This window comes from Pan troglodytes, chromosome 7 (genome assembly GCF_028858775.2).
Source record: "Pan troglodytes isolate AG18354 chromosome 7, NHGRI_mPanTro3-v2.0_pri, whole genome shotgun sequence".
NCBI lineage: Eukaryota > Metazoa > Chordata > Mammalia > Primates > Hominidae > Pan > Pan troglodytes.
Window position 1 is genome coordinate 108,285,092 of NC_072405.2, and position 12,261 is coordinate 108,297,352.

At 44.4% G+C, this 12,261-nt stretch overlaps 1 protein-coding gene, 1 long non-coding RNA gene and 2 other non-coding genes across 4 annotated transcripts; 2 read left to right on the forward strand and 2 right to left on the reverse strand.

Annotated features, from left to right (window-relative positions):
* Window positions 1-1,755: 1,755 nt before the first annotated feature.
* RPL30 (ribosomal protein L30) lies at window positions 1,756-7,087 on the reverse strand. The gene is made up of 5 exons (XM_003311862.7): window positions 5,544-7,087; window positions 5,383-5,435; window positions 4,979-5,124; window positions 2,678-2,808; window positions 1,756-1,887 (listed from the first exon to the last, which is right to left on the reverse strand). The coding sequence occupies exons 2-5, from the start codon at window positions 5,401-5,403 to the stop codon at window positions 1,838-1,840; spliced, it is 348 nt and encodes a 115-aa protein (XP_003311910.1). The 5' UTR covers window positions 5,404-5,435; window positions 5,544-7,087; the 3' UTR covers window positions 1,756-1,837.
* On the reverse strand, window positions 2,123-2,254 carry LOC112204277 (small nucleolar RNA SNORA72). Its single transcript, XR_002937849.1, has one exon. It is a non-coding gene; the product is annotated as a small nucleolar RNA SNORA72 (small nucleolar RNA).
* On the forward strand, window positions 6,470-8,997 carry LOC134810895 (uncharacterized). The gene is made up of 2 exons (XR_010159638.1): window positions 6,470-6,593; window positions 7,662-8,997. It is a non-coding gene; the product is annotated as an uncharacterized LOC134810895 (long non-coding RNA).
* On the forward strand, window positions 8,884-8,990 carry LOC112204262 (U6 spliceosomal RNA). The gene has a single exon (XR_002937834.2). It is a non-coding gene; the product is annotated as a U6 spliceosomal RNA (small nuclear RNA).
* Window positions 8,998-12,261: the final 3,264 nt, after the last annotated feature.

A 12,261-nucleotide genomic window follows, 5' to 3' on the forward strand; every position in this document is an offset into this window, starting at 1 on the left:
ATGAAAAATACCTGCAGAATCCACAGCCCTCCACAACAAAGAACTGTCCCATTACACAATGTCAGTAGTGCTCCCAAATTGAGAAATACTGAGTAAATGAACTGGTAAAACCATTAAAAACCAGACTCTCCAAAGTATTAATATATCCACAACCTCAGATTAACTTCGGACACAAACTAAAATCATGAGCTATTCCCTTGAAAAAACTCCTAACCCCCGACTATCAAATTGGGAACATGACCCACCCAGGGCTGTTATATAGCTATTAAGAGCTGGGGTCCTCTGACTCCAAATGCAGTAAATGCTTGATTTTCTGCATACTATTTAGAAGGCATCCTCATTTACTGTCTCACTCATCTACCATCAAAACTTGCCTGAAAGAGGGGAGGGAGAAAAGGAGCAAGGAGATTGAGTCTAAAATCCAAAAGACATTGTCTTTTCTGACACTTCTGTGGCCTCCCTCCCTCAAAGCCCAGCTGACTACATAGGGCATACCTTACTAGCACCATTCAACTCTGTAAATTAGTATCTAACTAAATCATCATTTCCCCTCAAATTAATTCTTTCGAATGTTCCAAAAGATGTTAACATATGAAGGATTCCCTGGGACATACTCTTGGGGGATGCAGTATAGTTTCCAAAAATGTGAATACTTAACGTACTTCACGGTACATCTTTTAGGTGTATGATATAAACATACTCGGGCAAACATGGACTTAACTATTGATGATCTGGGATTACTCAGAAATCATCCAAGTGCACCAACCACTTAACTTAGGAAAGATTATTCATTAAAGTAAAACTTTTCTTAACCTATGACAGCATTTTGGATGGGGAAACATTTCAGTTAATCTTTTTTAGCTACTCAGATTTGGTAAATTGCAATTCTGGGTATTTAACCTTGTTGCCTCCTAAGCATACTAGAATATAAAATGCAAACAATGTCCTGAGAATGGAATTACAAAACTTGAGCTTTCTAAACATCTAGTACTAGAAAGGAACCCAGTGCACTCCCTTTACAAAAACTGGGCCAGGAGCAGTGGCTCACGCCTATAATCCCAGCACTTTGAGAGGCTGAGGCCGGGGGATCACGAGGTCAGTAGATCGTGACCATCCTGGCCAACATGGTGAAACTCCGTCTCTACTAAAAATACGAAAAAAAAAAAATTAGCCAGGCGTGGTGGTGCGCACCTGTAGTCCCTGTTACTCAGGAGGCTGAGGCAGGAGAATCGCTTGAACCTGGGAGGCGGAGGCTACAGTGAGCCAAGATTGCACCACTGCACTCCAAGCTGGGCGACAGAGCAAGACTGTCTCCAAAAAAAAAGAACAACAACAAAAAAAAAAACCCTGGAAAACAGAAATCAGGATGTGTAACTCTTTTTTTTTTTTTTTTTTGAGACGGAGTCTTGCTCTGTCGCCCAGGCTGGAGTGCAGTGGCACAATCTTGGCTCATTGCAAGCTCTGTAGCTGGGACTACAGGCGCCCGCCACCACGCCCGGCTAATTTTTTTTGTACTTTTAGTAGAGATGGGGTTTCACTGCGTTAGCCAGGATGGTCTCGATCTCCCGACCTCATGATCCACCCGCCTCGGCGTCCCAAAGGGCTGGAATTACAGGCGTGAGCCACCATGCCCGGCCCAGGATGTGTAACTCTTTACTGAAAAGTCTTGCCACCACATCTGCCTCATCCTCTCTAATCCAACCTTCAGGAAATTGTATTGAACAAAAATAGAGAAAAATACTGAAATAGATACAATGTTTTTAAAACAAGCAAATTTTATTAAAGGAAAATTTTGCAGGTTTAAGGTTTGCAGGTGCAATTTTGTAGGTGAAAAGGTTTACTTTTCACCAGTCTGTTCTGGCATGCTTCTAATGATGTCAGAGTCACCTAAAAAAAAAAAAAAAAAACCCAGTAATTTTACAATTCATTTAATAGCAACTGGTACCATAAAATTTCTCTACCTTTGGTTATCCCTTCTGTAGACAATGGTCTGCAAATTAGCACTGACTTTTTGCAAAAGTTATCACATTAGCTGTACTGTCATTTTTCTTAAGGTTGACCAAAGATAACCTAGAATCACAGCCATTATATAATCACATAAAATGATCATATAATAAAATTGGTTTATCACCAGCATTTATAAAACCAGACCTAGGGAAAGAACTAGGTTTGGGGACACATGCATGGTCTTAATATAGCGAATGTTTAGCCTGTCCTGACTATTACAAAATCAGAACAGCGAGAATATTCGCAGTATTCTATGAATCAAAGATTCACAATTGGAAAACAGAATCATGTAGATTTTTCGGCACTTTTTTTTTTCTCAAGCTAATTTTACATGTCTGTTCTCAAGAAGCAATAATTACTTTCTTCTGTTTTGCCAGATTATTCTCTCCTTATAATTTCACCTTTTACCAAATCTATGTCATTATTTCATAGGTACTTCATCAAATGAAATTCATTATCTGACAGTAAAAATTTTAACTCATAATAAAGCCAATTATAATGTATTGGCATTCATTACCAATTCTCTACAAAATACAACTACACGATATGCCTTGCTAGATCCATATTCTATCTGAATTTAGGAACCAAAGACATTTGCGTAGTAAGAAATACTTGTCCAGACATTAGAAAGGCAAAAAAAAAAAAAGACTTTATGATTTAAAAAGCATACCTGGATCAATGATAGCCAGTGTGCACACTCTGTAGTATTTTCCGCATGCTGTGCCCAGTTCAATATTATTGCCACTGTAGTGATGGACACCAGTTTTAGCCAACATAGCATAGTACTCTATTTCAGATTTCCTTTGGGAACCAAAAAGGGCAAATAAATAAATGCGATACCAAGTGACTGACAGACTAAATGTTACTACTTCTTTTACTAGTGTTAATGTTGTTAAGGCCTTCAAAAAGTAACAAAATCACATATTACTCTTAAAAACATCACATTCATTATCCAATACAAACCAACATTTGTATGTATCCCTTGCAAGTGAAGGGGCAACCAGCAAATATCTACTCAACCCCTACTATGTTTAAGACAGTATCAACACTCACGGAAGAGGGTAAGATGCAAATAAATGAAAGCAAAGCATTATTTAGCATTAGTAAGGACCACATACTTTATATTTCCATGACAATCTCTAAAGTAGGTATTATATACTTTTTTTTTTGAGATGGAATCTCATTCTGTCGCTCAGGCAGATCGTGCAGTGGCACGATCTCAGCTCACTGCAACTTCCACCTCCCGAGTTCAAGTGATTCTCCTGCCTCAGCCTCTCAAGTAGCTGGGATTACAGGCATGCACCACCACACCCAGCTAATTTTTTATATTTTTGGTAGACGGGGTTTCACCATGTTGGCCAGGCTGGTCTCGAACTCCTGACCTCAAGGGATCCGCCCGCCTCAGCCTCCCAAAGTGCTGGGATTACAGGTGTGAGCCACGGCACACAGCCCTATTCTTTTTTTTTTTTTTTAATCTAATGAAACTGAGCCACAGAATAGTAAGTGGAGGATCAGAATCTAAACCTTTAAAAGATAAGCCATTTCTATCACTATCCCCTCAGTGCCCAGAATTCCAGATGGGAAGTGATACCGTTTTAGAGTTAAAATTTCTGGCCTCACGCGTGTAATCCCAGCACTTTGGGAGGCCGGATCACTTGAAGTCAGGAGCGTCAGACCAGCCTGGCCAACATGGTGAAACCTTGTCTCTACTAAAAATACAAAATTTCAGCGTCAATTTAGTAGATACTAATGGTTTTAGGAATCGGAAAGGAGTCCTATACTATCTTGCCACTCAATTATGTGGATCCACATACCAGCAATAGTGCTACAATGTATTAGTTAAAAAAGCACCTCAAGCCGGGCACAGTGGCTCACACCTGTGATCTCAGCAGTTTGGGAGGCCGAGGTGGGTGGATTACCTAAGGTCAGGAGTCCGAGACTAGCCTGGCCAGCATGGCGAAACCCCATCTCTACTAAAAATACAAAAATTAGCCAGGCATGGTGGCAGGTGCCTGTAATCCCAGCTACTCGGGAGGGTGAGGCAGAATTGCTTGAACCTGGGAGGCGGAGGTTGCAGTGAGCTTAGATTGTGCCATTGTACTCCAGCCGGGGTGACAAGAGCAAAACTCTGTCTTAAAAAAAATAAAATAAAATAATAAACGGCACCTCGGGCCCCATCCCAAATCCAATGAAATCAGAACTTGCATTTTAACATCACCCATGTGACTCCTTTGCACAGTCATGTTTCAGAAGCACTACTATAGAAGACAGGCTTTAAAGAAAGTTTCAAAGAATGGTTAGGGAAAAGCCCAACCCATGGGACGAGACAGAAGGGGCCCTCCAGGCTTTGACAGTAATTACAGACACCCTATATAAAATGCTGTAAGCAGCTTATGCATCACCACAGAAAATTTGGTCGCATAGCTTATACTCTGCAAGGTCCAAGTTTGTTTGGCTTATTTACAACACCCCCTAAGTTCAATTTCAAAACAGTGAGTCAAGCGTAAATCTTGACTCAGAACTGATTTAGCGGGCTAAACTAGGTGATTCTATGATAGCCTGCAACTCCATAGCCCAGCCTCAACTTTTCCTACCTAGTTTTTTGACACTAAAACAAGTTCACACAATGAAGCATCATTAAAGCACCTCAAAGCTAAAAGAACCAAAAAAGCAGGACACAAAATACATGGAAAAAACAAATAATGTGTCTGTGTTTCCATTAAACCTCGATGTTCTGTTTTCAATCCTGCCACACACACATTTCTCCTCCAAAAATAAGCTCGCACAAGGGGAGCACATGATTTGGGGGTGGGTGGGGGAGACGGGAATGAAGGGCCAAACACCACAATCGCTACCGTAATTATCCTGCAAGTGTTCGAGTTCATGGTACTCAGATTACAAGTTTACACTCCTGTATATTCGTTCACGATGAATTCGCGGTAGGCGAAGCCCGTTCAGTTTCTTCGATTACCTCAAAGCTGGGCAGTTGTTTGCGAGAATGACCAATTTCGCTTTGCCTTGTCTGATCATCTTCAGAGTCTGCTTGTACCCCAGGACGTACTTCCCACTTTTCATAACGAGTTGGAGCCTAGAGTTGATCGACTCCAGCGACTTTTTCTACAAAGCAAACATTAAATACGGACCTAAGGGCCTCGCCTGCAACCGCCTCAAAACCGGACCCAGCTTTTTGAAGCCGAGCCCCTTAAACTTCCGAAGTCGAGGACCCCAAGTCATTGAGAGAGCCACTGGGATTCCTTCTGGGGCCCTCCAAATGCCAGCAGGCATGCTGTCACCCCCGTGGGCTCACATCTGCCCGCCCTGGCCGAGACATCTCTCCACGTGAATCGTCTTCCGGGCCTGGCCCGCCTCACTCACCGTCTTCTTTGCGGCCACCATCTTCCTGCCTTAGGTGCGGGACGGCCCCCAACCTAGAAGAGACAGAGAACAGGACAGGAAGTTTAGGATCCGGAGTTACAAATGGCAACCCGCAAAGCTCCCCGCGCTGCCTAAACCTCGGTCGGTAGGAGCCCACTCACCAACAGCAGCCGCTAAGATGGCCGGGGAACGAGAAAGGAAAGACTTCCCACAATGCAAAGCTCTTCAGGGCAGAGCCGGAACTGCGGGACCGGAAGCGGAAACAGATCGCAAGCAGAAGGGGCGGAGCAAAAGCGGAGGGCAGCTGCCTTTTGCTATTGGTACCGCTAGCTAGAATGGCTGCGGGGGCTGTACGCGGCTGCTCATACCTTTAATCCCAGCACTTTCGGAGGTTGAGGCGGGAAGATCTGTCGCGTCCAGCTCAAGGCCAGCCTGGACAACATAGACCACCCGTCTCTACAAAAAAATAAAAAAGAAATTAGCCGGGCGTGGTGGCGCGCTCCAGTAGTCCTAGCTACTCCCAGCTACACCGGAGGCTGAGGCGGGAGAGTCGCTTGAGCTCGGTAGGTCGAGGCTGCAGTGAGCCATGATCGCGCCACTGCACCCAGCCTGGGCGACAGAGTGAGACTCTGTCTCAAAGAAGGAAAAAAAGAATGACGGCAGGGGTGTTCGCATCCCCCTCTGCGGGCCTTTAAGCCTCGCGGCGTTGTGTTGCTGTTCTGCTGCGAGCTGCGGTCTAACTAATCGAGGCGCTTAGAACCCGGAGGGAGTTCGAAAAGCCGACTGAAGGTGAGGTGGGAGGGTCGATGAGAAGAGGTTGCGGCGGCTGCGACCACGGTCTCAATGCCGCTGAATTCATCTTTGCCCTGAGGCGCGGCTCTTGGAGAGCCTTGTGGGTGACTCCGATGCGCCGCAGCACCCGCATTTACTCTCCGCTTGGTAGAAGCAGCTGTGTCCTCACCCCTGCGGTCACCCAAGTTACCTGTCCCCTGCAGAACGGTGGCGCCCTGCTCGAGTTTCCCAAAACTCGCCTTTTGGGACTGTGTTAGCGTGAACTTGTGAGCCGAGTTTGCACTGAGAGCGCGATAAACAGGTCTAATTTTTTAAAAGTATTTTTGCTGTTAACGTTGGATCTTGGTATAAATGTCCAGAGACAGACCACTGAAGATATTAGGCGCTGAAAATCCCCACCTAATCAATCAGACCAGTGGGTAAGCTATATGAGGGAAACCTCTTCCCCTCCTTAATTAAGCCTCACCAAAAAACGCGTGCTGTACCAGGAATCATTTACATGTATTTATTTAATACTCACAAAAGTCCCATGAGATAGTAACCTTTTTATTGTCCATTTTACATATCTAGGGCTATTGTCAGAGCTAGGACCAGAGCCCAGGTAACTTAGGTCTCTTCACAATTAAAGTTGGTTCAGGCCAAATGCGGTGACTCACGCCTGTAATCCCAACATTTTGGAAGTCCGAGGTGAGCGGATCACCTGAAGTCAGGAGTTCGAGACCAGTCTGGTCAACATGGTGAAACCCCGCCTCTACTAAAAATACAAAAAGTAGCCAGGTGTGGTGGCTCCTGCCTGCAATCCCAACTACTTGGGAGGCTGAAGCAGGAGAATCGCTTGAACCTGGGAGGCAAAGGTAGCAGTGAGCTGAGATCGGGCCACTGCACTCCAGCCTGGGCGACAAAGCGAGACTCCCTCTCAAAAAAAGTAATAAGGCCGGGCACGGTGGCTCACGCCTGTAATCCCAACACTTTGGGAGGCCGAGGCGGGAGGATCACGAGGTCAAAAGATTGAGACCATCTTGGCCAACATGGTGAAACCCTGTGTCTACTAAAAATACAAAAATTAGCTGGGCTTGGTGGCGCGTGCCTGTAGTCCCAGCTACTTGGGAGGGTGAGGCAGGAGAATCACTTGAACCCAGGAGGTGGAGGTTGCAGTGAGCAGAGATCACGTCACTGCACTCCAGCCTGGTGACAGAGCGAGACTCCGTCTCAAAAAATAGTATAATTACTATTATACTTTAACTATTAACATACTATTAATTATTATAATTAATAATAAAATAAAATATATTTTAAAATAATAAAAATAACATTCATTCAAGTGTGTGCCCCTCTTTGATGAGAAATTAACCAAGTTGAATTAGATTATCATAGTACTTGCTTTAATATTTAGTCATAAATTACTTAACACTGCAAATCCAGATATCTGCCTTCCTCTATTACTCTAGTTGTATAAACAAACTCTTTTTGTTTTTTACTAATTTTAGAACTAACAGATAACTACTTCTCTGACTTCAAGAAACTGAGACCTGGAGAAGTTGTGGTGCTGCTACCTGATGGAGTAAAGGTTGAAACACCAGTCAGCCTTTTAATCCTGTGTTATTTTTTTTTTCCTGATCCACATTTCATTTGTGGTTGTCATCCTATTATAAAAGTTGAATCCTCAGGCCGGGCGCGGTGGCTCACGCCTGTAATCCCAGCACTTTGGGAGGCCGAGGCGGGCGGATCACGAGGTCAGGAGATCGAGACCATCCTGGCTAACAAGGTGAAACCCCATCTCCACTAAAAATACAAAAAAATTAGCTGGGCGTGGTGGCGGGCGCCTGTAGTCCCAGCTACTCGGGAGGCTGAGGCGAGAGAATGGCGTGAACCCGGGCCCGGAGCTTGCAATGAGCCGAGATTGCGCCACTGCCTCCAACCTGGGTGACAGAGCGAGACTCTGTTTCAAAAAAAAAAAAAAGTTGAATCCTCAAGAGCATTTTCTATTACAATTCACCCCACGTACCATTTGGAAACGTTTAGAGTCTGCCATTCACATTAGACATTCAGACATGAATCTTTTTTTTCCATTATCATCAAACATTTTTCTTAGACACTTGATATGCAAAGAACTACACCCTACCTTCAGGAGGCTAATAGTCATGTTGAGAAGGCAAGACCTATAAAGACAATTAGTACAACTCTAACTGCCATATGAAGTCGTCGTTAACAGATGTTAAATGTTCATTCATTCCACAAACAGTACCATGTGCCATCACGTACCTTAACCCCCTGGTCATATAAGATTCCTTCAGAAACCTTGCTGTCTATTGTCTGAAGGAAGGTATAAGCAAATAGCATAATGTGTTTATTTAACAAATATATATGATGAATTCATCCTCACTCCAGGCACTAAGAATATACAAAGACATGGTGACTGTTCTTAAAGAGCCTACTATCTAGCTAGGCCTTAAAGGAGACTAATATAGGAATAATTAGTTTTGTATAGACTTTCATGTACTTTTCACAAACCTTAACTCATGGTTACAATAACCTCATAGGCATTGTTATCCTTATTTTACAAGGGCTAAGATTAGAGACAAAAGTTGTTAAATTATTTAGTAAAGGTTAGACAGGTAAGCTGAGATTTGAAGTCAAGTACTTTGCAGGATTAACTGAAATCAAGGAGGGGATGCATTCTAGTCAGAAGAGCAGAAGCAAAGCTAAAAGGTGCTCGCTTCAGCAGCACGTATACTGAAAATTAGAACGATGCAGAGAAGTTAGCATGACCCCTGTGCAGTGATGACACACAAATTTGTGAAAAAAAAAAAAAAAAAGCTAAAAGGAGACAAGAGTGGTTACAATTTGGCTGGAATATAGCATTCATGAGAAGGAAGGAGAAAAAAAGAATACAAAAGAAAAGTGGAACCTTAAAGCTTTAAATGTTACAAGTGTAAGTTTGCTTTAGAGTGGAATTATAAGAAATTTTATGCACAAATTTTGCTGCCTTTTCTAACCTTTTCCCAGAAATTTATTTAAATCCCTGGAGATTCCTTGTCCATTACTGAATAGCCTTTGGGAGAAGCTCTCTGAATGGAAGAGGTATGTTGATCAGTGATGCCATTGGGACCTGAAAACAGTGAAGGCTCTAAAATAGCCACCACGGCCAGGCACGGTGGCTCACGCCTGTAATCCCAGCACTTTGGGAGGACGAGACAGGCGGATCACGAGGCCAGGAGATCAAGAACATCCTGGCTAACATGGTGAAACCCCGTCTCTACTAAAAATACAAAAAAATTAGCCAGGCGTGGTGGCGGGCGCCTGTAGTCCCAGCAACTTGGGAGGCTGAGGCAGGAGAATGGTGTGAACCCGGAAGGCGGATCTCTCATTGAGCCGAGATCGCACCACTTGCACTCCAGCCTGGGCAACAGAGCAAGACTCCATCTCAAAAAAAAAAAAAAAATAGCCACCAGGAAAATTAAAGTTAGGTATAAAATAGGTTAAGAAAAAGGCGCTCTTGAAGGACAGATTGACAGTGTGTCAAAACAGAAAGAACATACCTATATAAGCATTTCGTATGAGGATATACAAGATGACAGTGGCTTCCTCAGGAAAATGGGATTGGAGGTTGGAAGGAGGTAGAGAAGCACTTTTTAATTATATTCCCTTCTGTGCTATTTGAGTCTTTTGGCCCAGTGATTCAACTTTTAGGAATTTATCCTACAGAAGCAGTCACAGAGTTGCTGAAAGACATGGGAACAAGAGTATTTATTTCAGCTTTATTTATTCATTTTTTGAGACCGAATCTCCCCCTGTTGCCCAGGCTGGAGTGGTGTGGCATGATCTCGGCTCACTGCAACCTCCGCTTCCTGGGTTCAAGTGATTCTCCTGCCCAGCTAATTTTTACATTTTTAGTAGAGACAGGGTTTCGCCATGTTGGCCAGGCTGGTCTCAAACTCCTGGGCCCAAGCAATCCACCCGCCTTGGCCTCCCAAACTGCTGGGATTACAGGCGTGGGCCACCGTGCCTGGGCAGCATTATTTATAACAGCAAAAAATTAGAAACATCAAATGCTTATCATTCTTAATATACAGTCATGCACTGCATAATGTTTTGGTCAGTCATGGACCACATATACAACAGTGGTCCCATAAGATTATAATACATTATTTTTACTGTACCTCTTCTGTGTTTAGATACACAAATACCACTGTGTTACTGTTGTCTACAGGCACAGTAACACGCTGTACAGATTTGTAGCCTAGGAGCAACAGGCTATACCATATAGCCTAGGTGTGTAGTAGGCTATACCATCTAGGTTTGTGCAAGTACACTCTGATGTTCAAACAACAATGAAATCGCCTAACAATGTAGTTTTCAGAATGAATCCTTGTCATTAAGTGATGAATGACTATATATTTGTATAGGCATAGAAAAAAGTCTAGAAAACTATATATTTGTATAGGCATAGAAAAAAGTCTGGAAAAGTCAGATATCAAAACAGAGAGAGATGAGAAGAGTGAGCGATGAGGAAAGGACCTTTACTTTTTCTTTAGGTTTTTTTAGTACTGCTTGAATTATTTTACAGTAAGCATTAATTATTGTTACATAAAAACTTCCTTTTTAATATTAATAATAAAGTGTTCTTTTACAATAAATGTCTCATGAAACATCAATTACACCTCAATGTAGTACTTCTCAAAGTCTGGCTCTCAGATCACCTGCATCAAAATCAATGATTCAAACTCCTGGACCCCACCTAGGCCTATGGAAGAAATCTCTGGGTGTGGGTCCTGGGAATCTGAGTTTAACAGTCATCCTAGATGATTATTATAATTACTAAAATTTGAGAATTAGAGACCTAAAGAATGAGATAGCCAAATTGGTTCTGAGACATGCCTGCTTAGATAGAGGCATAAAGTAAACAGTAATGATCTCTTGTATTGAGTGTTCTACTTTCTTTTTTTTTTAATTTTTTTATTTTTTTTAGTATTTATTGATCATTCTTGGGTGTTTCTCGGAGAGGGGGACTTGGCAGGGTCATAGGACAACAGTGGAGGGAAGGTCAGCAGATAAACATGTGAACAAAGGTCTCTGGTTTTCCTAGGCAGAGGACCCTGCCGCCTTCCGCAGTGTTTGTGTCCCTGGGTACTTGAGATTAGGGAGTGGTGATGACTCTTAACGAGTATGCTGCCTTCAAGCATCTGTTTAACAAAGCACATCTTGCACCGCCCTTAATCCATTTAACTCTGAGTGAACACTGCACATGTTTCAGAGAGCATGGGGTTGGGGGTAAGGTTATAGTTTAACAGCATCCCAAGGCAGAATAATTTTTCTTAGTAGAGAACAAAATGGAGTCTCCTATGTCTACTTCTTTCTACACAGACACAGTAACAATCTGATCTCTCTTTCTTTTCCCCACATTTCCCCCTTTTCTATTCGACAAAACCGCCATCGTCACCATGGCCCGTTCTCAATGAGCTGTTGGGTACACCTCCCAGACGGGGTGGCGGCTGGGCAGAGGGGCTCCTCACTTCCCTGACGGGGCGGCCGGGCAGAGGCGCCCCCCACCTCCCAGAGGGGGCGGCTGGCCGGCCGGGGGCTGCCCCCCACCTCCCGGACGGGGCGGCTGCCGGGCGGTGGGGCTCCTCATTTCCCAGACGGGGCTGCTGCCGGGCGGAGGAGCTCCTCACTTCTCAGACGGGGCGGCTGGGCAGAGACGCTCCTCACCTCCCAGACGGGGTGGCGGCCGGGCAGAGACGCTCCTCAGTTCCCAGATGGGGTCGCGGCCGGGCAGAGGTGCTCCTTACATCCTAGACGGGGCGGTGGGGCAGAGGCGCTCCCCACATCCCAGATGATGGGCAGCCAGGCAGAGACGCTCCTCACTTCCTAGACGGGGTGGCGGCCGAGCAGAGGCTACAATCTCAGCACTTTGGGAGGCCAAGGCAGGCGGCTGGGAGGTGGAGGTTGTAGTGAGCCGAGATCATGCCACTGCACTCCAGCCTGGGCAACATTGAGCACTGAGTGAGCGAGACTCCGTCTGCAATCCTGGCACCTCGGGAGGCCGAGGCGGGCAGATCACTCGCGGTCAGGAGCTGGAGACCAGCC